The sequence below is a fragment of the Gekko japonicus genome, unplaced genomic scaffold, assembly GCF_001447785.1.
Source record: "Gekko japonicus isolate JY-2015 unplaced genomic scaffold, Gekko_japonicus_V1.1 scaffold228, whole genome shotgun sequence".
Classification (NCBI taxonomy): Eukaryota; Metazoa; Chordata; class Lepidosauria; order Squamata; family Gekkonidae; genus Gekko; species Gekko japonicus.
This window is the reverse complement of record NW_015163609.1, coordinates 193,761-221,465: the sequence shown is the minus strand read 5'-3', so window position 1 is coordinate 221,465 and position 27,705 is coordinate 193,761. Positions and strand designations below refer to the sequence as shown.

At 42.6% G+C, this 27,705-nt stretch overlaps 1 protein-coding gene across 1 annotated transcript in view; it reads right to left on the bottom strand.

The window, feature by feature from the left end:
• Positions 1-11,618: 11,618 nt before the first annotated feature.
• Positions 11,619-27,705, bottom strand: part of PRELP (proline/arginine-rich end leucine-rich repeat protein) — a 39,081-nt gene continuing 22,994 nt past the window's right edge. The window contains exons 2-3 of the mRNA XM_015407315.1: positions 16,829-17,775; positions 11,619-12,683 (exon numbers count right to left, since the gene is read on the bottom strand). Of these exons, the coding sequence (XP_015262801.1) occupies positions 12,508-12,683; positions 16,829-17,759 (1,107 nt within the window). The 5' untranslated portion in view covers positions 17,760-17,775 and the 3' untranslated portion in view covers positions 11,619-12,507. The remainder of the gene's footprint in view (positions 12,684-16,828; positions 17,776-27,705) is intronic.

The following is a 27,705-nucleotide window of genomic DNA, read 5'->3' as shown; positions in this document are numbered from 1 at the left end:
CCACCACCTCCTTCTCCTCCGTCTGCCGGCTTTGTTCTGCCACGCTGGTGCAGCCCGGGCTGGGCGCTCCTCCCTCGCCGCCTTTCTGCAAGCTCCGCTGCCGGTCAGCCCCAGAAGGGGGCCGCTTTCGCAAGCTCTGCTCGCGGGGAGTTTGGGGGGAGAGAGACCCGGCTTGCCTGCCTGCTGAGACGCGCGGGCGGCCAGAAGAGCCCCCCTCTCTGTCTCTTGAAAACCGGAGAGACCCCAGCTGAGGTGAGTCGTATGAGCGCAGGAGGAGGAGGAGGAGGAGGAGGAAGTGGAGGAAGCCAGCCCTTGCCACCCCTCCCCGGGGGGCTATCCCGCCGCGGGGCCTCCCCAGCGCTTGCACCATCACCTTGCAGAGGATTGGGGAGACGGCTTTGCTTTTGCATGAGGTCTGCCTTACTTCCCCATCCCGCCAACTGGGCTGCCCGAAGCTCCTTTGCTCGGCGCCGCTGGTCTCCCACGCCCTTGCCCGCCACTGACCTACCCCCACCTGCCTTCCCCCTCGGCTCGTCCGGCCGCTCCCCGGCTTTGTATCTTTGAACTGAGAAAGGGGGGGGGTCGCTGAGTTGCATATGTATGCGTTTTTTGGGAGAGGAAAGGGGAAAAAAGATTTGGGGTGGGGGGGGAAACTGGCCCTCTGTTGAAAACCCTGTATCCAGGCGACTGGTTGCATTGGAAGAAAAAAGGAAGAGAACGGGCTTTAGGACCCCTTGGACGGAGTCCCAGCTGCCTCTGGCCGTCCCTCTCGCCATTCTGTGGATGGCTGCCTATGCGCATGTTCAAACGGAGGGTTTTTTAAAAAAACGCCGACGCCCACTGCGTGTGAACGGGCATACAGCGATGGGCTTCGCTGTGAGGGAGGTAAGTGTAATCGCATTTCAGCCGGCATAAACTGCACCGGTTCCAACCGGTACAGTTTATGCCGGCTGAAACGCCCCATCTGAACGCACCCACTGAGTGATATATGTCACCCCAAACATTTTTACATGTTATTTGTTTTAAAACTAGAATACTCCACAAAAGAAGAGCTTTTTGGAAACAGACCATTCTGTTTATAGAAGTTGCTAGTCAGATGCCTACAGGGGAAGAAAAGCTATACATTGGGCATAAAGGCAATACCTCTTCTTCTAGGGTTGCCAGCAACACAGAGAAAAATATGTCCTTTCAATAGACGCTTAATACATGGAAACAGCAGGTGAAGCATTTCATGGCAGGGGGAGGTAAGTCACATCAGTTGGTAAATAACGCCCCATCAAGCCTCTATTAAAGAGACAGGATATTTTTTTCTCCATGCTGTTGACATCCCTACTGTTCTCTGTTGTAGGTCCCCAGCATCTGGGATGAATATAACTTTAATTACTATTGCCAATTTAACCAGCTGGGGACCCACAAGGAATCTCAGGGGTGGAATTAGCAATTGGGAAATTCCCTCCCAATGCACTTCTCTCCCTCCAGGATACTATAAATCCTTAGGGGCTTAAATAGGTCAAAGTCCCCATTCCATGTAACTCCCCCCCATCTCTCAGGTGCATCCAGTATTCTGAGGGCAATAAATATACTTGATCATTATCAATCCATGTTGGGGGAGTCTTTTGAAAGTCAGAAAATAATATTTTTCTGCATGTCTGAGTATGCAAAAACCTTACCTTTCTCTGCAGATGTACTTTCACTGTCTTTATGATAGGTTCAGGTGGGTAGCCGTGTGGGTCTGAGACAGCAGAACAAAGTTTGAGTCCAGAGGCACCTTTACGACCAGCAAAGTCTTAAAGGTGCCAGTGGACTCAAACTTTGTTCTGTCTTTATGATAGGCATTTGAACATGAAGTTTGCCATGGACAAGAACAAGCTGAGCTAAAGAAAATCACAGAGGAAGAGAAGTAAGCAATTCAGAAAATCCCCGATGCACACTCCCAAATCCCCTCCTTCATGATATTATATGCTCCCGAGAAGGGCTGTTTACCTATCTTCTGTTTTGTTTCCTTTAACTAATTTTCATCAACTGTCAACATTCTTGGCCTCCTGAGCGTGTTCAGTCCTGTTATGCTGGAACAGGTTTTGGAGATCACAGTCACAGTAAAATTAATTTCTCCCAGAGAACTTTGTGTATGCAAAGCTTATCTTGCAACGTATAATTCAGTAAGAGAAGTTTTAAATGTGAATACTGTAGCTAGGTGTTCGATCATTTTTCTCTTCTGAACGCCTATCTGAATGGATGGAAATCACAACATCAGTGCAATACTTTGTTTACAATGCTTTGTTTATGTGACCAAATAATTTAAGGGAACCAAAAGTGGCTTACAGAAATTTCCAAAGAAAAAAATAATGAATGTAAACAATGTAATTAAAAAAACAAAATAAAAACCTCAAACACAGCCTGGGTGGGCATGGGTGTGATTCACTGGGCTGTCTAGCACATACCCCAGGCTAAGGGCTAAGAGCCTTTTGGCTTGTGTCTCTGGCCACACCTTGTCTTCAGCACCTGTAAGCAGTGGAGAAAACAAACTAATCCCAGATGATATTCAGCTGCTGCTAGCAAGTTGCATGATCTTCCCTGCTTCCTCCCCTGCTGGCTACTCGAGTCCAAACTCCCCGTTAACCTTGCTGGGTGACAGATAATTCTATAAAGGGGGAAATACAGGGGTCGTTTCGTAGAAAAAGAGCTAGGGGAACTCATTAGCATAACGCATTAGCATAAGCCACACCCCTTGACATCGCGGGAGTGCGAGGAAGCCCCGCCAAGGCCCTCCCTGGCCCCAGGCAGGCAGGGGTGGGGAGAGGCAGGGAGGAAGCAACTTACCCTCCCTCTTCTCCTGCCTCCTCCTGGCTGAATGAGGGCCGGAAGCGGGGCGGCCGGAAGCAGGGGGCGGGGCTTCGTCATGGGCCCCCCGTACCTCACCCAGGGAAACTGCGATCCCCCGCGATCCCCCCTGAAATGACCTCTGGGGAAATATATGTGTGCTGGATGGTGATATAGGCCCATTCAAATGCACTGAAACAGATTTTAGATACCACAACATCAGTGCATTTAATGCCTCCCCCAATACCTTGTTTATTTGGCTAAATATGTTTTTTGTATGTTTAGATGTTTATATCCCTCCTTTTCTCTCCCATGGGGACCCAAACTGAATTACAACATAATTCTCTCTTTCTGTATTTTATCCTTGCAACAATCCTTTGCGGTTAGACTGACAGAGAGAGTGATAGTGCAATCCTAAAAACACTTTCCTGGGAGTAAGCCCCTCAGTAGGATTCTGGATTAGACCTGCTTTGTGACCAAAGGTCACCCAGAGAGCTTCCATGGCAGTGTTCAGACTTGAAATTGAATCTCCCAGACTGTGGTGCATCATTCTATCTAAACACTACATCAGGGTGGCTAAAACTTTCTGGGAGGGAAGTGTAATCCTTCTTGAATTTGTATTAAGGTCACTCATTTATAGACAGTCCCTGAAGATGACATTGTAAGCAATCAAGCCCCTTTGTTAAACATTCCTATGGTCATTCAGAAGGAACCAGTGAATCCCAGTAACAATTCTTTGTTATTCCTTTTAACCTCTCCCAACAAAAAGCTGATGTGACAGAAATCCTAAAACTGGCTAAGGCTCAGGAGCGCCACCTAGAGCATTTGGGTCGGATCTTGGACCCCTAAATTCCATTAGAATGAGTGATTCACTTCCATTCTATATTAGACCATCCTGGCAGACTTAATCCCTTTTTAACAAAGGATGATTCAGTTTGGACCAGGTGTTTGATGGAGGTGGGATTATATTTTATATGGCTCTGATCGGTAAAAGTAACCTCTGATATCTGAGCTGGAGATTTGTGTGGGATTGTAGAAAAAAATCTGCTTTTCATTTTTAGAAAGGAAGCTAGCTTAGGTCCAACTGCATTTAGCATAAATATCTAGACATTTGGGGTTTTCCCTTGTCTTCAGTTTTAGATCTTCAGTGGAAACAGGGTCCACAAAATGTTGGGCAGGGGTTAAGGACTACTTCAATTTCTTGTTACCACAAGATACTCTGGAACTTGCTACAGCGTATGTAATGCGTATTTAGCTTAGTTAGTTCAACTGTGGCCTCGGTCACACGGGCCAGATAACGCAGGTGGGAGGCATGGCTGTTTGCCCTGGAGCAAAATAAAGCGCGGTAGCCCGATCACACGGTCCCCCGAGTCTTCGCGCTTAGGCTGTTAGCTGGCGATCACACAGCAATACTGGAATGTGATAAAGAAGCAGCGTGGCAAACGTTTGATGTTTGTGTGCACGTGCAGTTCCGCAGAGCAGCTTTCAGTTACGTGTTTGTGTGCATGCGCTTATGGAAAACATCTGGTTTGCGATGGGACATGGACGGGTGCCAGATGCCACGGGATACTAGCGCTCCCGCAATCAGACGCCCGCCCCTGCCCCGCGTTTTCCAGATACTAGTGCACTTTCTGAGGTACTTTTTTACTGTGCATCTTCGGTGGGATGCCACGGGTTGGCCACGGGTGCGCTATACTTCCCAGATGTTGTGGTGTGATCGCGCCCCGCAAATCCACCTGACATTCATGCCTTTAGTGTGGCAAATCCTCCGTGTGACCGGGGCTTGTATTGCTTTTCATTTGAATATTTCTGTGTTCTTGTTGTGTGCTTTTCCCTGTATTTTGTTTTGCCTTTTCCCACCCCTTTTTGAATCCAACCCCCCTTCCCTTTTTTCTCTTTTTAAAAATAAACCTTATAATAAAGACATTTTTTTTGGCTTCGCTTAATACAATCTATTACTCTGAGATATTTCTTGTAATCTCTTCCCCATGTGCTAGACTGCACAGATGCTACTGGGTTGGTTATAAGTTTTTTTCATTACTGCTTTAGTACTGCACTGGAAGACTACCTTCTCAGCAAGTCAATCTAGATGTTCTCAAGAGGTCCTAAGTGGTGGCAGCTGATTACCAGGGGACTTTTCAGGGAACCCCTAGTCTAAGGGAGTTTCCCAGTAAAGGAAAGGCACCAATTTCCCCTTCCTACTGTAACAGCTGATGCTTGGAAATATGCTTTCTACTTAAAGCAACAGAATGATACAAACAATAGAATAAATAATTTGAAGGGGGGGGTAATCACCAGGGTTCCCAGCCTCTAGGTGGCATATGGAAATCTCCAGGAATTACAGCTGATCTCCAGATGACAGAGGTCAGTTCCTCTGGAGAAAATGGCTGCTTTGGAGGGTGGACTGTAAGGCATTATAGCCCACTGAAGTCCCAGCCCTCCCTAGTCATGGTATTTACAACAGACACATTATTTTCTCCCCCAAACAATCTTAAGGGAGAATTTGCTTTCCCCCCAGTTTAAACAAAAGCTGGATTTGTACTGGGCTAATTGACCAACCATCAGTTTAGAAAGTCCCTATTTTTTAAAGTAGGGATGGGTACCGCACTGATTGGCTAGGGCTTGCGTCTGTCACACAGGCCTCTTCCTTTGTTCTCTCCGTGCAAGAGTTTTTAAAAAGATCACCAATAGCAAACTAAACAGCCTGCTTGCAGCAGGGAAATGATAACCGTACATGTGTCAGTGTGGGAGAAAGCAAAACTCACCCCACAGCAAAAAAAAAAGAGCAACCATTCCTGTCCATTCCTTTGCAAGTTATTGCTTTTTGTGTCTGCAGAGGTACACTGAGACATGAAATAATGTGGTGATAGCTACTGTGGACTGCAGGCAGTCTGAAATGCTCTCTCTGGTAAGGGTGAGCACCCAAGCCTCATCTGGTTTCAAAGAGACTCATTCTGTTCTTCCTGCCTCTACTTGTAGCCATGAAATGGATTCTATGCATTTCATAGCAGGGAGTGAATGAAAAGAAGTTAATCCATTGTAAATGGTTTACAGGCTATGCATCTTTGTGTTTCTTTCTAGTCTGATTTTGCCAGACCTGGGAATGGAGAGAAGGGGAGGGGGAATCAATTGGCCACTACAGTATGCCTGTTGACATACTAGTAAATGAGACTTGTATTCTGCAACCATAGATGCATGTTCTGGCTGCTACTGGAAGATACAACAGAATTCCCATACCCCGACATTTTCTCCTGTGTACAACTTGGTTTATCTGTGCTGGAATGCTGCCCTCTGCTATTAGATAGAATTCATGTCCCATGAGCATTCAGTGAAAAAAAACATTGTCAGAGCTTTCTCATAATCACTGTAGTTTGACTTAAGCATGTGACAAAATTTAGTTTTTGTGGAAGTATATTAACCATTTCAGTGAAGTTAATCTCCATAGCATATCCATAGCTGGAAAATATATTTGGAAATGATAACTTCCATAGTAGCTGGAAAAGCCATAGGTCTCGGCATTATGGACAAATAAGAAATGAAATCAGTTTGGTCACATTCTGTTTTGTTTAAAGAAAGCCTTTTGACGGCTATTTTTCATGTTTTTCCTTAGCTGAAACACTGGGAAATTGATGTCAAAGATAGCAGAGAATAATGATACTGCAATTAATGAATTAATTTCAATTTGTATGATGTCCATGCAAGCTTTTCTGCAGTTATCCAGTAAAGGAGGAAATAAAGGATTATTATGAGGGGCTTGCAGCTTTTTACTGGCTGTGTTTCTTATGCCTTTAAAAGAAGCCTGTTGTGCAGATATTTATCCAGTTTCTTCCATCCTTTTTAATATCTACAGGCCAGGAGGAGCTTAATTTTGGTGTCAGATGGTTGTTAAAAGCAGGACCAGTAAAAAGTTGGCAAGTTCACAGTAACATCATGTCCATTACTGCTGTATCCCTCCAATAATCTCTTTTTGCTCCACACCTCTCACTCTCACACAAAATCTCATATTCTATTCATAGGCCAGGTGGCTTCAGCTGGGGGTGCTGACTTTTCTTTGGCAGAGCTCCTGTGTCTGCAACAGCAGCATGATGAACAGAAAAGTTTCACCCAGTAAATTTCTGCAGCTTTTACAGCAGATCAAATGAACGAAAGGGTGAAAATTCTAGGATATATACACATACACACACCCACACCCCAGGACAAAGCACAAGACGAAATCGAGGTGAAGGGAAATAACCTACAAAATAGAAACATGCAAACATTCTGAGACTAAAACACCAATAAACAGAACAAATTTAATGGGATATAAAAAGAACCCAGCAAACAACATTCCCACTAGCATAAATCCAGAGTAATTCAACACTGGTGTATCAGAAGACCAAAAAGGGCCCTCTAGATATATGGATAGATTAAATTAAAAGCAAGTTTCATGCCTAAATTACTATTAAAATAAATGATCCCAAGCATGCCCAACCCCAACATGGGTACAATGGGATATGCTGTGTTTTATCTGGGAGTGTGTCCAATGGACTGAGGTTGTTTGGTCATTAGGGGTATAATCCAGAATCCTCTGTTGATTTCCATAGGTTATGGATCAAAGCCCTACCCAACCCAAGCAGTGGTGTAAAGAGGGGTAGATTGAGATAGCAAGAGGGAAAAGAATAGGTTATCTATTTTGTTGCTTACAAAGCTTCATTGACTTCTCAAATGGTTGACATTAATGCTGGTTTTGTACAGCCAAACACAAATGACAAAAGGAGATTCAGGGGGGAAATCATGCAGGATTTTAAGAATGAAACACTTCTGAATTTTCATGCCAAAAGGAGAAGGATAAAGAGAAAACCCAGCAAGAAATTTGTTCTAGAGACTTTAAGAGAAATAGACCAACACAAATAACTTTAAAGAAGTCAGACCAGCTTTTCACAGATTCATCAGTTTACCCTTTCACTTGCAGCAAGATGGTAGGGAACTTCAAGCCAAAGAGAGTCTAGTTATGTATCTATCCTCCTGGTGAAAGAGAGAACATGTTGCTTCCTTACAGTGAAATCCTAAGCAGAGCTGCACCCTTCTAAGCCTATTGACTTCATTAGATTTAGAAGGGGGTAGCTTTGCTTAGGATGGCATTGTGAATTACTGTGGATATCCAACTGATGAGTGGTCAGTGTTTTAAATATATTCATAATGCTCTTTAATATTTTCCAGCTAGCTTAGAATCTCTCTCCAATCACTGGAATATAACACCAATAGGATTGTGATGCCCTCGTGGCTAAGGGAAGAGGCAGACAAACGGTCTGGAGGAGCCAGTTTTGTAATCTGAACTAGGGAAGACAGAGGGATAAACAACTGTGCATTGGCTAAAGGTGCAGAGTTAAAAGTTTTTGCTTCCTGCTGCAGGAGTAACTTTTTGATTTCACTATGTTCTGCTTATATATAAAACTAATATTGCAAGGGTACTATCATAACTAAGTGACATGGTATTGCCTCTGGATTTCACATATAACAGAGAAAGTAACAGTACCTTCAAATAAAAAAAAACCCAGAAACTGAGAAAGACCAACAAAACAAATCCTTATCTCTTCTGAGTCAGCAGAAGTTCATGAAAGTTCTCAGAATTGCAGGATGAACGGTGAAAATGGATTTAAGGTCTCAGCTGTGGAATTTACATGTTAGGAGAACCCAGTTTTCTTTCAAGAAACTTTCACTGAGCGTCACTCAGTGATTTGTTTAGCAAGAAAGCATTTTGTTGAACCTGCAGTGAGGAATCTGACTCATGAGGCAGAGCAAATCAAGAGGCTTCAAAGGGGCTTGGACTCACGGAAGTGACTTGACCAAATGCAACTCAACAGGTATCAAGAGATCACGCTGTGGGAGCAGCTCAGGAGAACAGGAAAATCTGACCTCTATTTACTCCATGGGATCTCTTTCTGATTTAATGTTCTAGGCACAGAGATGAGTATTTTAATATGAGCACTTATACATGGAAATGTTACCTCAGGACAGTAGCTGTACTATTTCCTGGATGGCGCTGTACACAAAATCCAAGCTTTCTGTTAGGCTGTGTTCATGGACAGTGGTCTGAAAAAGTTGCATGCATGACTAATACTTTTATGGCATTTCTACACAGGAAATGTGTTCCAAGATGAATTTTAAAAGGCTTCACTTCCTGTGGGTAGACATGTCAGAAGTGATACTGGAGAAAAAAGGCCAGCATTTGACACAACTTCATTGGTCATGCCTAGTGACTACTGTACTGGAGCTGAGTGGCCAGAGTTCAAATCTTTGTTGGGTGACCTCAAGCATGCCCATATTTCTTAATTCCTCATGTGTAAAATCAGAATAATTATCTATTTCACAAGATTGTTGTGAGGCTCAATGATTTTAAAATACTATGGTCCCGGTCACACGCAGAAGTTGCCACGGGATACTCACGGATGCCGGGCGAGTTTTACGGGCGCGATAAAATGGGCACATCTGGCAAGTGTCATGCACCCGTAGCCAACTCATCTCATCCGGCCGAAGATCCGAATTTAAAAGGTACCTGTGAAAGTCCACTATCAAATGCTTGTGACTGGCCACAGATGGACTTCCTCCGTCTGATCACTCCAGCATGCTTCTCTTGCTGTGCCGGAAACACATACTGCCGGAAACAACCCCAGTCCGCTGCCGCGACGTTGGATCAGTTAGTGGCGGATTAAATTGCTGCAGCACAAATAGCCACACCTCCCCCCCCCCGCATTATCTGGCCCGTGTGACCGGGGCCTATGATAACTAAAACTGTTATTGAGCTATTAATAAATAATACTACTTCATGCAAAACCCCTTTGAGCTGCAATGTTGAGTACTAGACAAGGAAACACATTATTAACTTGGACGAAATGAACTATGTGGGAGAGCTGTACAAAGGAGCTAAACACTGGTTTTTAAAAAGGAAGTGAATAAATTGCTTGCTTTTCCAGAGCAAATGATGGGAACAACACAAAGGTTCAAATAGTAAAATTGAGGACCTGGGCCCACCAGTAGAATCTGCTGGACAGCCTCAGTGAGGCACCCAGCAATTGTTTGGTCATGGTTTGTTGTGAAGCTCAATTAATTTGAAACACTATTTAAAACACTACCAAGGAGCAAAGAAGGATGCTGGACCAAACTGATAAATGTGATAGAACTATCAGGTACAGAAGTTAATGGATAAATAACACGGTATTTAGATGCTGAGCAAAAGAAAACCTGTTTAGATGTCTCACTATTCAACCCTGAAAGTGGAGGCATCTGCTTTTCTTAACAAAAACAAGGAAGTCACTTGTAGTACCTTAAAGACTAAGCATTTTCATAGACTATAGTCTACTTCATCAGATACGTGAAGTATATCATCAATCGGCACATGGGGGGGGGGATCAATAGTAGAGCCACAAACTACATTGCTTGCATTTCATTGTCTTCTGACCCAGTTGTTCACATTTTCCCCTTTTTATGCCAATGTACACACTTCTGCCAACTGAAAACACACATCCTGCATCTGATGAACTGAGCTTTAGTCCATGAAAGCTCATGCTGCAATAAATCTTTAAGATGCCAGAAGATTTTTTGATTGTCGTTGCACCAGGCTATATGCCTGTTCTATGGAGATTATTTTCCTCACTCAGTTCTGCCTCAAGGCAGCTTCATATATACATTTGTCATTTCAAGGCCTGATATCAATAGTTTCATGAAAACCACCTTGCATTAAAAGTTTTGTGTTCTTCTGGTCATTGTTTTACGTAACATAAGAACTAGATCCTGAGAAAGAGGCCGCTATGTTGAGCCAGAGATGTCCAAGGCAGCTGGTTTGGTTTGTATTTCATGGCCTCTTATTGAACATTCTTGTTCCTTGTTGCTCTTCGTATGTTTGCAGAACAAAGGATAGCACATGAAAAAAGAAAAGATTATGAAAAACAAAGCAAAATGATCCAAGTGTCTATTTCTGTACAACTCCACAGTGAAGGAGTTTATAAATCCTTGTAAATTAGCCATATGTGGACCCTGTTGATACCAGTGCTGGTTGCTGCTGCCAATAGAGATTAGGGGAGGCAGTTCATCCCTTAGAAGATGCCTCTTTTCAAGTAAATTCTTATATTCTCTTGTTCCTCTTACTTAAGAAGAGGAGTCTTTCACATCAGCTGCTATCTGATCCTTTAACTGTAGATGTCAAGGACTGAACCTAGAACATTTTTTCACTTACACTGAGCCAGCACCTCTTGTTTGAACACTTCAGGGAGCCAGGCCTTGAGTAACTGGAGATGCTTTCCTTTGACATCTGCACAGAAACTAATGAGGAGATTGTGAATGAAGTAAGGTACTACTCATACAAAAAAAACCCAGATATCAGATCCTTAGAAACCCATGATAAGGTATAGATTGCACCAGCTGTTCATGATGTATTCTGGGCATGTCATTCAAAAGAAAAAATGCAACCATCATCAAGTGTCAAATTATCTCCAATACTTCATTTCAAGCAAACTGTTAAGAACTGATGATGCAAAATGAGCCATAGGCCCATTCTGCATCTAGCATTTGCTCCATTGTTTTACCAAACCCACACTGGAACAGAAAAAGATGCAGCTCAAAACCACATTCAAATACACCTGTACTGTATATGCTGTACTGACTGCAGAGTCATCCCTGAACGGCCATAAAGTGGCCATAAATCCACGCAGACAGTACCATAAAACCAAGAGATCAAAGGAAGTGAAACCAGCATGCAGTGTGGAGGCTACCATAAAATCTGACAGTCAAAGAAAGTGAAAGTGGCATGCAATGTAGAGGGGAATTTCTGTTCCAATGTGGGTTTGGTAAAACAGTAGAGCGAATGCTAGATGCAGAATGGGCCATAGCCTCACAATGACTCTGGAACTTGGTTGCAGGAACTCAGGATGAGCAACCATTTCCCCTTGACACACTGCTTTTCAAGCCCTGAGTGATGGAGGTCACGTTAATGTTGATCATTCGGTACATTCCTGCAGTTTTGTTTTAGAATCATCATCTGTACCATGCCAAAGAGCAAAAACAGGAGGAATATCAATTCCTAATCTCTTTGCATTGTATTTACAATATACCTTGCATGACTCCATAGGATTTATGCACTCAATAGTACTTCATACAGGACAGAGTTTCTACTTAAGCGGCACTTACACTTGCCACCTAATGTCTGGCTATTCCTTTTCTTAACATCATTGCTAGACAAATGGCATACTGAAATTGCATTTGCCTTTTCTCTCGGAGAATTATGCAAAACATAACCTCTTTTATAAGCTTGTTGTTGTCATAGCGGGGAGGCAATAACTCTATATAAAGCTCAAGACAGCAAGGCACTATCACAAGGGCTGCAAATGCTGTGCATGCTCCCATCTCTACATTTGATGTAAGTTAAGGATATGAGATACCTGTTTTACTGTAACTTATGGCTAGTTTGTGAATACATGATGGGCAACATTTCTAAGGATGTTCATAAGATGCTGAATAGGGGAGGAGTAGCATTGAAAACAAAATATTACTGCAGCCAAAAGAGTAGGAAATAGGACAGAGCAGAAAAGAGAACGCAGTAGGGAGGAAAGGTCAGGGAGAGATGACAGGATATATTCCCCATGTCTAACATAGACTGGAATCAAGTCACTGCGCAAAGCCAAAGTCCTGGGGGAGTGGCGATTGCTACAAGGCTTAGAAAATAACAGACTGCAACAGTCGGAAACACATCATCAGGTCCAAAGGGATGGGGGGCTTCAGGTGGTTGCCATCTAGGCGTAGGTAGCGAAGATGGGGCACGTTGTCAAGATCTGAGGATGGTTCTTGGAAAGTGAACAGAGAAGTGGGGCATACCTCAGTTCCATTGATAGCTAAGGGAGGAAAAGAAAGCAAGACGTTAATTTTGGGAGATCTGCACTTTTCTTTTTACCCTGTGGAAATACATCATTCTTTTAACTCTCAGGGTTATTTTAAGACAATCAGGCTATGTTACTGCAGCAGAACCTTTTGGCTTCAAGCTCTATGAATGTTAGATGTACCACCGCTTCTTCGAACATTTTACTAACATTTTACTTCTGTAGGCCTTTAAATATACACACCTACCATTTATATAAGCTCTTATGCCTATTGCACAATCAACCAGGTTGATTTATACTAATTACTTTTCTAATTAATTAATATTAATATTATATTAATTGCTTAGAAAAGTACAGGGATGATATGGCTATGACAGGTAGATGCTAACCAGCACAAATAGACCCCAGGTTGGGTCCACCATGTCATAGCCACATCATCCCTGTGTTTTTAGACTAGTACAGACCATTTTGAGATATAGGTTACAATGCAGCATTGAAACAGGTGTGATGTAATTAGATGCTTGTTGATTGTGCAACAGGTGTATGAGCTTATGTAAATGACAGGTGTGTAGATATGTAATTCCATTCACATTTGATTATTGATTGCTTTAATTTTGAGATGTATAACTACATCTCATTACAACAATTGCTTGTGGTGAAGGCTCTGAAACGGAGCAATCTCCATCTGTTTTCCCATAAGGAAGTCAAGCTGACTATTGTATAATAAACTTGGAACCAATGTGTAGTTTCCATTGTGCAGGTCCCTGATTTGGGGGGAAATAGAAGGAAGCTTAGTTGGGAAGCCCAGGCAGGCCCACAGCTGGGCTCTGAGATTTTTCTTCTTTGGAACTCTGCTACCACAGTTTTACCATGACATCAACATAGACCCTCCTACTGCCTTGCCTTTCATATGCATGCATTATTCTTCCTGCAAAATTTGCACATATAAAACTAATTCTTAGTCCTTTCTAATTATTTGATAGTGGGAAAACAGTCTGGTAAGAGTTGCTCAAACCCAAAGCAAGTATGTTTTAAATCAAGCCTTCTTTTTCTTTTGCGTACGATTGCCAGGTGATTCTGATGGCTAATCAATAGATTATTTTTTCTATTATTATTTTGTTAAGATCACCACAATATTACAATAGTTATTGCATCATTATTGTGGATTTCATTTCTTTGCCTGCCCATGTTTAACTATTTTGTTCTGTATATGATAAGAAGATGTTTTTGTTTTTTGTAACAGACGTTAAAACCCTCTCCATTTGGGATGAGTTTTTGTGAGGTTTTTTACTTTTGAGGGAACCAGTGCAGATGGTAAAAAAATTCTACTTGCCCCCCTCCCCTGGTTCTTTCAAAAAGCACTATAAAATATGTGCTCCTTGTAAGAACTATATAACCTTAATAATAAGAGTTCCTGAATCAAGCCACATACATGCTATTTATTTATCTAACTGCGTTTTTATCTCACTCTTCCTTCAAGAATTTTCTGCCTACAGAAAGTATTCCACCTAAAGCCGCAAATTGCTTCCAGCCAAGTCATACATCAGGTGACCAGCACAGTGCACCCCATATGCAGTTTCACAAACCCTGTGTCTTTCATGTCCTAGCTGGTTTTCAGTTCAGCCATTTCCTTATTAACTGCGTGCAAAAGCTCATTCACCTCCCATGGGTTTACCACACAAGCTTACACTTTTCTAAGCCGTGGACATAGAAGGATGCAACACTCCTTAGGACAGCACAAGATCAAATTACTTGGTCATACCAAGATTTCACAAACTCAGCCTCACACTAACAAAGCAACCCAATCTTAAATGAATAAACTCTCTTCCCAAGTCCTAGTGACAAGTAAGAAAAGCTGGAAATGGACTAGAGCAGTGGTAGCAAACCTATGGCACGGGTGCCAGAGGTGGCACTCAAAGGCCTCTCTGTGGGCACGCGTGCCATTGCCCCAGCCAGGGCCAGACCATCATTAAAGTGTCGAATTCTCTGCCAAATAATTTTAAGTAAATGAAAACATTTGGGATTGCTTTCCTTACTTTGTTTGGATCATCTTAAGTTAATATCTGATTTGTTCTTTCTAAAGTAAAACCTCAGTATTCAGGTTAAATTGCCGTGTTGGCACTTTGCGATAAATAAGTGGGTTTTGGGTCGCAGTTTGGGCACTCGGTCTCTAAAAGGTTCGCCATCACTGGACTAGAGGCAAGTATGCTTGCATCAGTATGAATCTGGAAAGAGGAACTCTGTGCTTTTCTGATGACCATTGCTGTCACTGGCAGTGTTCCCCCTAAGCTGAATTAGTGTGAGCTAGCTCACAGTTTTTTAGCCTCCAGCTCACACATTTTTGTCTTAGCTCAGAAAAGATGGCTCCAGAGGATAGCCTGAAATATTTTGAATTAGATAACTTTGTAATTATCCCTCCATTTCACATACATCTATAAACACAGATGCATAACTGGTACAATTATGGTACAGCTTCCCATATATGACCTGGAGATCAGAAGATCTTCAAGCTGAAAATTATTCTTATTTCTCCTTTTTTTACTCTTACTTTCTTCTGCTACTTTGGGACTAAGGGGATGTGGGCTACGATGCTGTCTCCAGCTAGGCAACACAGGCTAGACAGAGCTAAGGCCTATGCTGGCATGCCATCTCAGTGGCTTCTTCACTGAAGTAACTGGACTGAAGTCTTCCCATTTCCAGTCAGTTATGTGTACACCCACAGACATCATGCCTTTGCTGTGAGGATATGATTTTATCCCAACTGTACAGATGGAATCACTGATGCACAGAAACATATGAAAAACTTTCGAAAGAAATGTCAGATCCTTGAAGTTTCCACTCTGAAAATCCCCTAAAAGACTTAAAAACCTTAAGGTCAACCACTGAAATATTTATATCAATAACATGGGGCAGATTTCAATATTAAGTTGCATGAGAGCCAACCATCATTTTGAATCTTGCAGCTTTAGTGAGGAAACAATCCAAATAAATCTTGGCTTCACAGTTTGTCCCTTGTACTAGGTCTCCTGCCTTCTGACTGGCAGAGAAAAGATTTACAGTGTGACCTTACAATGACCTCCGACTTGAATCTCAAAGGCCAGTGTGAATCTAAGGCCACTTCTGCACTGTCGCTTTTGTCACTCGTTTCCCCCTATTGCTTTGGGTTTCTCCCCTCCTTTCCCACATGTGTTTTGCTCCCTCTGGGACTACTAGAGAAAGCAAAACACATTGGGGGGGGGGACCCTGAAGCAACAGGGACAAACAAGTGACAAAAATGACAGTGCAGAAGTGGCCTAAGTGATAAATTTAAAACAAATCTGTATAATTTAAGAGGAAGCATTATTTGTCTGGAATTCTGCCTGTGTGCCATTCAACTTTAGAGTTATCAATGTTGTATCAATGGGCTGTCCTCGTTCCAAAGGAATGTTATTGCCTTGGGATGCCAGATGTGCATAACATTACTCAGATGAGTTTCTATATCCTTTGAGGACATCCTTATGTAGGGTTTAATGTCTATCTGCTGCTCTTCTGGAGGTTTAACCTCTTCTGAAACTTTAACGCATAATGAAAAAATACTGCGCACTTGGACCTATTTTTAAGTGTTGTGACTTATTGTTTCCTTTCCTCGCTAAAAAAATTCTGGAAGGAATTCTGCATTCTTGCTCCCCTGCAGATGTTTTCAATCAAGGCAGCAGGTGGTGGAAGCTGCAGCAGCACAAACATCTGGGGCAGAAATTGAAGAGATTTTTTCTTTTTCCCCACAGCTCTGCCTATGCATTTTGTAGAATGACATCTATCCTGTGAAATAAGTATTGCTTTGCTGAAACTGCACAAAGAACTGCTAGAATTACAAGAGAGATCTGGATTTCATACATTATTCTTAGACCATATATGCACCTGCAAATAAAGGTACTTGTCATTGGAGAAACTCTAGAACCAGAATTTTAAGAGGCTTCCAAAAGAAAGGCAAGAGACTAGACTACTCATCATTTCTGCCAATTTGATGCTTCAATATAAGCAGTATTCTTTTGGTTTTGATAATAGACACTGAACCATTAACAATAAGGCTGTACTTAAGCACATTAGTCTCCTCCCCAAAACAAACAAACAAAAGATAATCTTCTGTAGACCTAACCAATTTTCAGCCTGTAGTAACTCACTTTCAATTGAGTTATCATTCAAGTAAAGATGCTCCAACTTGGGGTTGATGTAGGGGATGCTGGTAAGCTTGTTGTGTGCCAGATGCAAGACCAGCAAATTAGTGATATTGAAAGAGTTCTTGGGTAGCCCTTTGTCAGTGAGGCCATTGTAATTAAGCCTGAGGAATGCCAAGTTGGGGAAGTCCTTGAAGTAATTGTTGGGGATGTCAGTAATGTTGTTCTTATCTAGGAAGAGCTGGTGGACAGCAGTGGGAATTCCAGGTGGCATCTTCCTTAGTATATTGCGAGCTAAGTTGAGCTGTATAAGATTCTTGAGCCCTTTGAAAGTGTTCTTGTTGAAGACTGCATCATTCAGTTCATTGTTATGGAGATCTAGGAGAATGAGGTGCTCCAGCTTGTTGAAGGCACCAGGGGCTATCTTGGAGATTCGGTTTCTGCTCAGCCGAAGCTGCTCCAGATTTGGAGGCAGATTGCTGGGGATTTCCTTAAGATGGTTCTTCTCCATGTACAAGAAGACAAGGCTCTCCAACTTGTCTAATACCCGCTTATCTACCTTCTTGATACGATTGTTGTCCAGATTGATCCACCTCAGCTCTGTGGCATTTTTGAAGGATTCCTCAGGAAGGTCTTCAATAAAGTTGTTCTGAAGGTAGAGATAATGGATCCTGTATGGAATGATGGGCACTTTCCTCAGGTTGCGGCTGTCGCAGTACAAAGCGGAAGGGAAATCTGGAGGGCAAAAGCATTCTCTAGGGCAGTCCGGAAAAATGGAGGGGGGTCCTGGTGGCAAGGGCGGAGGCAAATCTGTAGGTTCAACTGGTTCAACAGGTGGAGGAGTAACACGCTTCTTTGGAGGTCTGCGCCTCTGCCCATTTACTTCACAGAGTAGAACAAGTATCAGTGGGAAAATTAGGCTGGCAACCACCTTCATGGTCTAGAAAGTTTATCTGGGGGGGGAGACAAAAAGGAAGTATTATAAAATTATCTATGACTCTAAATATATCCTTGACACAGTATTTCATTGACACCAGTTTTGCCCAATCAAACTACCTCTAGGTGCTACAGTTGCTGTTGGTTTTTGTTTTGTTTTTAATTGGCACTAAATAACATTGTTGATGCACCCATTTTTTTTCACTGAAACCATGTACTCTGTTTACTCACAGACTGCTTTTATATCACTGTTCTTAAAAGCTCGGAGCAGTTTATAACACACAAAAATTAAAAACAGGTTTTCACAACAAGCTAACAATGTATCATATAAAACAACAGGAGGTGTCCACAAAAATATAGCTGCTGCCTGTGTGCAACCCCCCCCCTCTGATTGGTCAGTGCCAGCTGGGGATAGCTTTAAGAACAGCTGAGTGCTGAGGGAAATGGTCTTTTTTGTCTTGCTTTGTCTCTGCTGGTGTGTCAGAAGCCAGATAAGTGGAGTTAGTGTGTATGTCAGAGGGAAACACAAGTTCACTTGTGAAATGAAGGGACACAACTTCTTGCCTTTACTGTGTAATGTCAAATCTAAGGAAAAGTTCCAAATATGAACTTTAGTTTATGCATCAGCCAAGCTGAAAACCATTTATTTCACTGAGGGCTAGTTTTGGCAAGAGGGATTGGTCAGTAGGTTGAAGCTGTCAGTCTAGCCAAACAGGAAAGGAATATTGCTTGTAGGTAAAGGAGAATATTTCCGTCTCATTTATTCAGTGTGTTCAGTTCTGAAGGGACCAGTGGATTGGTTGAAAAAGGAACCGGTCTTAGACTCCTCTAGAGTCAAAGGGAGAGCAGTAATCTCACAGGGAGGGAGAATAAGTACAGGAAGAAAGTACTAGTCTCCAGGAAACTAAGATAGTTATATGAATCTTTATTATGACACATTGCTGCAGTTAAGAAATCTCCAAGACAAGCAATCCTTTGTTAAAAACTGAGCCTCTAAGAAACTAAGCTTCAACAATATTTTGTAGCCCGTCATAATTTGTAAATACAACAAAATTTACCTCAGTTTTCTCATCCCCTGCCTATTCCTAACCCAACCATGCCTGTTTAATAAAGTCATCCATTCCTGTTTCAACTTTACTTTGTGTCAAGTGCCATTTTCAAAGGAAATAACAAGTGGGCTCCTGCTTATCCATAATAAATCTGTGGCCTGGGCAAAAGCCAAATATCTTCTCTACCACAGGGTGGGACATTCAGAAGGTCATAAACCATTTATTACCACATGCTACCAAGGGGCTGCTCAAAAAGAGTGGGGAACAGTTATTTAGTGTTTTTTGGGGAGGAATCTGCCTCAGAGTAAAACAAGCAGTAGGAGTCGGTCATATATGCCCACTGCAAAGATGACACTATAAGGAGGAATTGTTGGGTTCACTGAAGCAGGCACATGGTTTCATATAGAGACAGTGATTCAGATATTTTATTTATTTATTTCCTCCAGTTTTTATCCTGCCCTCCCCGCAAAGCAGGCCCAGGGCAGGTTAGAACCTATAATAATCTGCTGAGTGGCCCAGCCGGTTTATGGTTACATGTTGGCAGACGCATCTCCCGGACCTCCTGGGGATGTGATCTGCGCACCAGCAGAAAGGGGGGACACAGGTCACTACCCCCCCCGGAGCCTTGGCAAAAGGCTCCTAGCCATGGGGCTTTTGAGGGGTGGCCTCTTTGCCAGTGCGATGCTGGGGAATTGAGGCGCTCCTCCGCCCTGACGGTCCTGCCACTGAGTGTCCGTATGGATCTAGAGCCGCTGACCGGGACAAGCGTCAGAGATCGAGCGTTTTTTTCTTAAATGTTTATTAAGAGGAAGTACAACATATCAAGACATGTAATAACTGAAAAACAGTATACAAATGTCCTGAGAATCCAAAATTACAAACCAACCAGTTAGTCACCATTACAATTTTTTACAACATACATCAACGGTCATAACAAACATATGCCGAGCGAGGTCGCATGACCAACGATGAACTGTGAGTTGGGTTAAAGTGAAATGAGAATTTTAAAAGAAAGCTACCCCCTGGGAACGGCGAAAAAAGCGAGCGGGGGAGAGGCCCCTCCCATACGCATGAACTAAACAACAAAATACTTAGGGGGGGACGGAAGAAAAAGCATTGAAATCTGTTTTGAGAGACTTACCAGAGTGCAGATAAGCGTATGGGTGTATTTCAGAGACTTTAGCAAGATTTCATAAAAGTAAACAATCCATAAAGATGGTGGGGAAGAGGGCAGAGAAAGACAAACCAGTAAAAGTGAAACCAGCCTGCTTGAGCCCCCCCAGTTACAGATTTGAAAGCGGAGTATCTTGCAAGCGAAATGGATGTGGTCTATAGGTCCCATTCCGCGTACATCGGAAAGAATAATCTGCCTGCGGAAATAGTGGCTCGATTCTCAAAGCGACACATGAGGGATTCTATCCTGAAAGCAACTACAGGAACACCCTTGAAAATCGGGGACAACACTATCAGGATTCTAAAAGACATTCCATTCAAAATAAGGCAAAAGAGAAAGAAATATAAAGATTTAAACCTTTTTCTTCAAACAAACAGCATTGTCTACAGATGGTTAATTCCAGAAGGAGTCATTTTCAAACTACAAGATAAAAAATAAAAGATTGACTCTGTTTCCAAAGCACATGAGTTCCTGAGAGCCAGCTGAGGTCGAGAAGGAAGAAGATGACAGCAAATCCGGTGGCGAATTGGACTCAGGGTCTTCCGACGAGGACTCTCTTTATGATAAGGGGGCGGCTGCCCCCAAGCGTACATATAAATTGAGGATTAGAAAAGATAAGACAAAATGAAGGCTGAAGGACTCTGAAGTGTGTCTTTAAACTTTAGTTTTATTGTGGGATGCTCTGTGGGTTCACTTGAATGGTTAAAACTTTGGATAAAAAGATAAAAAAAATTAGCATAGCCGACTATGTTCAAAGTAATATTAACAATTTAAGATTAATATTTATACAAGCTGTTGTGATGATCTCCTATTCTTGGGGTTTTAGTTAGTTGTGGTTTTCTTTCCTGTCTCCCTAGATGTAGTTACCCCTTCCCAATATTTCATTGTAGTTTGTAGTATATAAAAAAATGCAATAAAAATCCCCTTCAGGGGGCCAAAAAAATAATAATAATCTGCTGAGTGCAGATTTACATAATAAAAACAGAATAACAAAATACACACAATAAATACAATAAAATAAGTAAAACACTAATACTTTAAAATAAATTATACCTCAACAGACACATAAGAGTGACTCGACTCATAGGGGGAAGGAAAGGGGAGGCCAGCTTGAAGATAAGGTTGTGAAGATTAGCACAAGGACCTTGAATTGAGCCTTAAATCTGAATGGGAGGCAATGTGAATGTTTTAATATTGCATATAGCAGCTAGTCCCAGGCAGCAGACAGGCAGCCATATTCTGTATCCATTAAAGCTTCTGACCTACCTTCAAGGGACAACTCTTACCTAGGGAATAAAATGAACTATTTTAGTAGTTTCACTTCCACATTCCAGGAGCACTTCAGTAGCATTGGCACATGACAAGCCTGGCAAATTTGCCTGGCCATTTGGCTGACCGGGGTAGGTGTCAATCATGCAACCAGTGCATCTGTTTTCCCACAACACAATTATATTTCTCTTCTTAAGTCTTATACGAATGGCAACCTGGTGCTGTGAAAATTGCTGCACTCTCCACTGTGACAAATTGTAATACTTGTCTCTCCATAATAGAGCATCATTCATTGGTGGATCCAACCAACCACCTCTTGTACTAATGCTTCTTCCTGGTAAGAAGTCTGGTATTAGTAGAGTACCCCCCAAATGGATGGAGTGTCTTTGTGTAGTGATTTTGTGGTAATATCTTCACTGATTTGTGCAGCCCATGTGAGATATGAAATGTTTTCTTGCCTAGTTTTTCCAAAAGGATATGATTTGAAAACAGATCCAACAATGTGGCAAAAATGTCCCTACTTCTCTGCAGTCATTGCCTCATTTATGATTCTGTTTCGACTACATTGTTGTAACAGCTGTCAAGTGACTACTTTTGTAGGAGAAAAGGACAGTCTGCTAATGGACAGCATGACTGGCAGAAGCTTCCTCAATGGGTGCTGATAACTGAAAGATGTTCTTCCATGGCCCATGATAGTTAGTGACTACTTCAAGTCTGGACCAAAGCTGGATTTATGCACAAGATAAGTAAACTACAGTTTAGGGCCTCAGATTACCAAAATATTAACAAAATTACTGTATTACAATGCCCACCAACTGGAGAGTGCCCACCATAGAGGGTGAGTTGGCAAGGCTATGGGCAGCAGACATGGGTTTCTACTCTCAGTTTGGTTAAACTGAGAGGAAGTGACTAGGGTTACCAACCAAGTGCTGGCAACCAGTGGGAGTATTTTGGGGCAGGGAGTGATGTTATGTGACAACACTTCTGGTTTGTACCCATAAGTCATGCCATGACACTCTATGAATTCACTCATCTCTATGGTTTCTAGAGAGGGGGAAATTTCTAGAGGATTGTGATGTCACTTCTGGACACAAACCAGAAAAGACAGTGTGCTGTTGCACAGCATTGCTCTCTCTCCCCAGTCTTTGCTCCCACAGAAGTGCAGAGCCCTGATGGGGCCTGGAGCCCAGGGGTGGGAGTTTACCCACCACTCCTGGGCAAATGGCAAATATAATAGTGTCTGCCTTGATATGAGCCAATGAAATTTTTGGGTTGGGGTGCTGAACAAAGTGCAGCAGTCCACAAATTTGTTCATGTTTACAGAGATGCAGTGTGGGAAGCAACAAAGAAGTACAACTCTGAGTTTTGCTGTTGTCTGGAAGAAGGAGGGGGGATGGGTCTCAATGAATGCCTTTTTCTTGGGGGTGGGAGGTTGATGCTGCTTTACAGGCTAATTCTGTCTGTCTGGGTGCCTGTCTGCTCCCTTGTGCTCAGCACAGGTATTATCTTCCCACGTTGAACCTCGGTTACCTTCTCAGTCACAGTATTGAGTACGCTCATGCAACCTGGAATTTTTTTTAAAAAAACAACAACACAGAGATACACCTGCAAAGAGTCACACACCCCATTTCATGACCCTTTCTCTTTTCCCCTTGTTCAATGTGATTCCTCCAGTGAGTATCCCTAATAGGAAAAGACAATGAAGAAAGTGGGACCATTCCCTATAGCTATGTTGCCTTCCCCGCCACTATTTGTTGAGATATTACACTGCAGCTGTAGCATCAGGGTTAGCAAGAATGTCACAGTAAGTATAAAATCATCTTTTAAAAATATGATCTAGAAAAGACTCTTATTCTCAAGAGTGTCAAACTTCATTTAGAAATATAAGTGAGCCTCTCATGGTCACAGCTGTGAACAACCTATGAGCCAATTGCAACTAATACAGCGATGTCCTTGAAAACTGCAGACAACCTGAGTTTTCTGGAGCTTCCTGGTAGAGGTGAAGTGAATGGCTGACTTCATCCTGCCCAAAGGTTAACTTGAACATCCATTGATGGAAAGAGAGAAGCCACTAGGTTTTCTTGTAAAAAAAGGAAATGAGGGTCACACAAATCTGCATTCTAACTGAGAGCCTGACAGTATTTTTAAATACTTATACCGGCTGATGAGAAGTGCTTCTCTATCCTGTCATCTTGACCTGTCTGAATCCTGTGCAAAACATAAGGGTTCTTTCCTGTCTATCTAAACATACATCTAGTAGAAAGCCTATTGTTTACTTGGTAGAGCTAAAAACAGACTTAATTTTACGTGGGAGATCTATGGTTGCTTCTGATTCCTTAAACATAAAAAACAGCTGCAGGAGGGGCAGTGATTTGTCCTTTTTCTGTACTGAGGAGTTTCACCGAAGGGTAAAACTGCACAAAAGGTCATGTGTTAACCCCCCCATGCTATTGTCCCCATCCAAATTAGCGTTGCCAGGTCCTACCTGGCAGCCATCCTGGGTTCTCTCTGGGATATGCTGGAAGTGACGTCACTTTGTAGCCTATTTTACCATTTTGTCCCAAAACTAGAGTGTTGTCATGCGATGTCAGCAATATGATGACATCACTTCCAGGTGATGTCCTCATATTACCTTGCGGGCCAGCTAGGTGCAGGATTTCCCCCCACCGGCCAGCTGGCCAGTGATGGTGAAACACCCCACAAAAGCAGAGGTTGCCTTGTGTCATGGGCATGGATGAGGGAGAGCTGCCAGAGCTTCCAGATCTTGCAGAAACCACAGCTGGCCCCTCTGAAGCAGCAGAGGAGGATAGCTGGCAGTTGCCTGTATCAGCATTCTTCACACCTGACCCAGATACGGGGAAGAATTGCAAGCTGAAACTCCTCATGACTCACCCCCAAGTGTGACTCGTTTAAGGGAGCGACTGCAGCAAAACTTAGCAACCAGGCAACAAGAGGCCAGGCTACAGGGAAGACACTCGGCTAGCCCAGAGTTCTAACAGGAGCCTGAGTGATCGTGCAGCTGGCTAATTGGTAGCAGTATTTAACTTCACACTCTGGGCAGTACTCTTCATGGAAGCAACGAGTCAGCTTCTTGCTGCGCGCATCCACTTTAGCTCAGCCCTTGCACCTAGACCTTTGGACCCCCTGGCTTTGGACTTGGCTCTGTGTTCCTGCCTCCTGACTCCAGCTTGGCTTTGGACTATGCTTCTGGTTAGTGATTTTGGAGTTGGTTCTGTGTCTCTGGCTCCTGACCCCGGCCTGTTCTGGACTCCGTTTGACTGGCACCCCAGCCCGTGACACCTTTCCCCTGGTGGGGGTCTGGCAACCCTAATCCAAATTGCCCCTCACATCCATGGCTGCTTTGTAATGTTAAAGTTTGGTCTAAGCAGTGATGATAATAGAAAACCTCAAAAAGTAAATTACCTTTATTCTCCCACCTGCATTTACTCATAACATTCTAACAAATATTTGATGATTCTGGGTTAAAATGTGCATCATGAAAGGGTGGGATGTTATCTCTTTGTTTTGCAGATTTGTTTTTTGCAGATTTGCAGACCAAATATCTTGGTGACCCTTTTTGATTTGCTACATTGTGACTCTATATAAACTGGAACTGCAGCTCTACTGGAAACAACAGTCTGAACTTTGCTGGCTGTCCTTCGTCACTCGGGTTATGGAATTAAACTTTTTCACTCTCTTTCTGTTCTGTTCCTGCCACCAGATTTTCCAGAGTGCTCCATTCTAATTTAGGCACCCAAATAAATGACAGATTTTTAAGCATACCAAACACAGCTCCAATTATGGCCTGATTTTCAAAAGAATGTGACCTGCAGGGAAGGGAGAAGTGGTTTGGATGGTTAGCTCCTAAAAAGCCGAGTGGTTGTCATCATTACAGCAACACACAGAAAATGACTAGGCCTCCCTGGTGTCCAACTTATGTTATGTTTTTGAAAAAGTGTGCATGCACATGAAAGCTCATACCTTGAACAAACCTTTGTTGGTCTTAAAGGTGCCACTGGACTCTAAATTTGTTCTTATGTTGCACCAATCAGCTTGTTATATTCATAGCAAGGCAGAATCTATGCCAAGGATCTGGGGCTGGGAACACTCTGACACAACATGTGTGGCAAAGGAGAATGCAGATCATAGGGACATACGGAGAGGAAAAGGAAAGTACACTGCCTAGCTGAGTGTGATGAGGTGGGTGAGGTTACTTGCTTGGCTTCCCAGCATCCTCCTACTGGTGGTTTTGAACCTCAACATTTAACACTGGTACAAGCAGATATTTTAACAGCACTGCCACCAAGTGTCTGCACCAAAATCTGCACCCAACCTTTTATAGCCAGTTGTAAAAATGAACAAGCAGGGCCTAATTAATTTAGGAGACTCAAATAGTATGGGGGGGCGCTTTGGAGCCATTAATAATTCTGTCAAAATAGTTAATTGCACCTTGGAATATGCAAGGATGAAAAAAATGGGCTGCACCCAGTGATGTGCCTACAGAACAAAAGGTAAAAAATACCAGGTGATGGTTGACTGATTTATTATTATACAAAAGTCCTACAGGCAGACTTCGTCAGGGGGAATGTATAAAACATAATTTTATTTTTAATTCCAATAAAAGGACCCCTTAATAAAAATTATTACAAAAATATTAAAATAATATTAATTTAAAAGAACAGAGTATTGGAGATAGAGCTAGCCAATTTATACAATGCAGCCAATAAGACCTGCTCTCCTCTTAGCCATGGGATACTCCCCACTGTAGGACTTCTTCCCAGTTATTTTTACCAATTACAAACTCCAAAAATCCGCAGAATTTTTTCTCTTGCCAGGCTTAATATTTTACCGTCAGCGATTTATCCGGAAGATTTCAAGGTATACCACTTATTAATAGACATTGCCCCTGTTTAAATGGAACTATTGAGTGTCCTATGTGATGTTAGAATGTTCTTATTATGACAATATCAGACAAAGTATTTTATCTTCAATCTTATCCAGCATTATGGATTTTCCTGATGCATATAAACTGTTGTTTTTACTTAACAACACTGGTGACAATACAACTGAGTCAGTGGGGAAAATTTTACATGTCGCCGTTTTTATACGAAGCAATATACTGTAACCTTAGGATATTTTAACTCGTAATATTTATGTATTCGTTTAATGTTCCCCCTTTTACGATGCCAATAAAGGTATGATGATGATGATATTAATTTAAAAGACAGGATCAAATTAGTTCTAAAATTGATACATATTAGTCAATATACAATATAAGATGAATAAACTATACATAGGATGTGAAACAAGACAATAGAAACATGGGCTCTGACAGCAGTGGGTGAGAAAGGGGTGGGGGATAATGGGTTATACTACTGGAAGGCTGCTAAGTTGGCAACAGGCACAGAGGCAGGCAATCATTGCTGTGTTGTGAGAACACAATAAACTTCCTGAGACACCTCAGTGCTTATGTGTACTAGCTACAACCCCCCTCTCTTATGTACTGACCTATGTACTGGAAACATCTAAAATAACCAAACCTTTCTCTTGTGATTCAACTTAGCTCATTCTTTCTGTGCTACTGCCTGAAAGCAGTGTGTATATTACTGAGTTACATTGCTGCAAAACAGCTGTAAAAATGCTTAAAGTCAGCGCTGGCATGAAGCATCTCTCCCTTATATATAAAGCCATAGTGGGCTCCAACGTTCCAAAATGCACACCTTTAGTGTTTGGCCGCAAGAACTGTCAGTCAGAAGATGCTGGCTGGGTTGACTGGCTGCTTTGTGCAGTCCTGCCCATGTCAGCCCCGTTCGGTTCAGTCTCCTCAGTCTGCTCTGGGACTCTGACAGGAGAGGACCATCTGCAGACTGAACGCAGGGACGGGGCTTCTAGGCTGGGCCGCTTCAGCCCACTCTTCTCTGATTGGGCCAACGTTTCAAGGTCATTTGCATATGGAAGCTGATTGGACTTCATTCCACACCTCAACCCACCCACCCCAAGACAGTTGGAACTGTCAGTTGCTTATGCGACCTGGTGTATTCTGAGGTAAAATATGTCCTCACTCACACTTCCCCTTCAAAAGAAACAAACCCAATAACACAATTATGCCACACCACAAAGAAGACAGATCACACCACAAGCAGAATACCACAAGGCAAAAAATGATAGGAAAAGGTGCCAGCAGTCACCCCATTACTGCCACAGATGGTGTGCAAGTCCCAGGTTCATGTTTTAAAAGCTGCCTGGGGGATTATGGACCATTCACACACTTTCAACCTTAACATACCTCATAGGGTAGTTGTGCGGATCATACGGGGGAGAGGAGAATGATGTCAGCGGCTTTGGTTCCCACTGCAGGGAAAGACTGCCCTTTCCCTAGGCAGAGGCTGTGGGGGGGGGATGTAAACCTGAAGACAGGCAGGCAGATAAAGGTAGGCTGATGGTTGCCTGGAAAG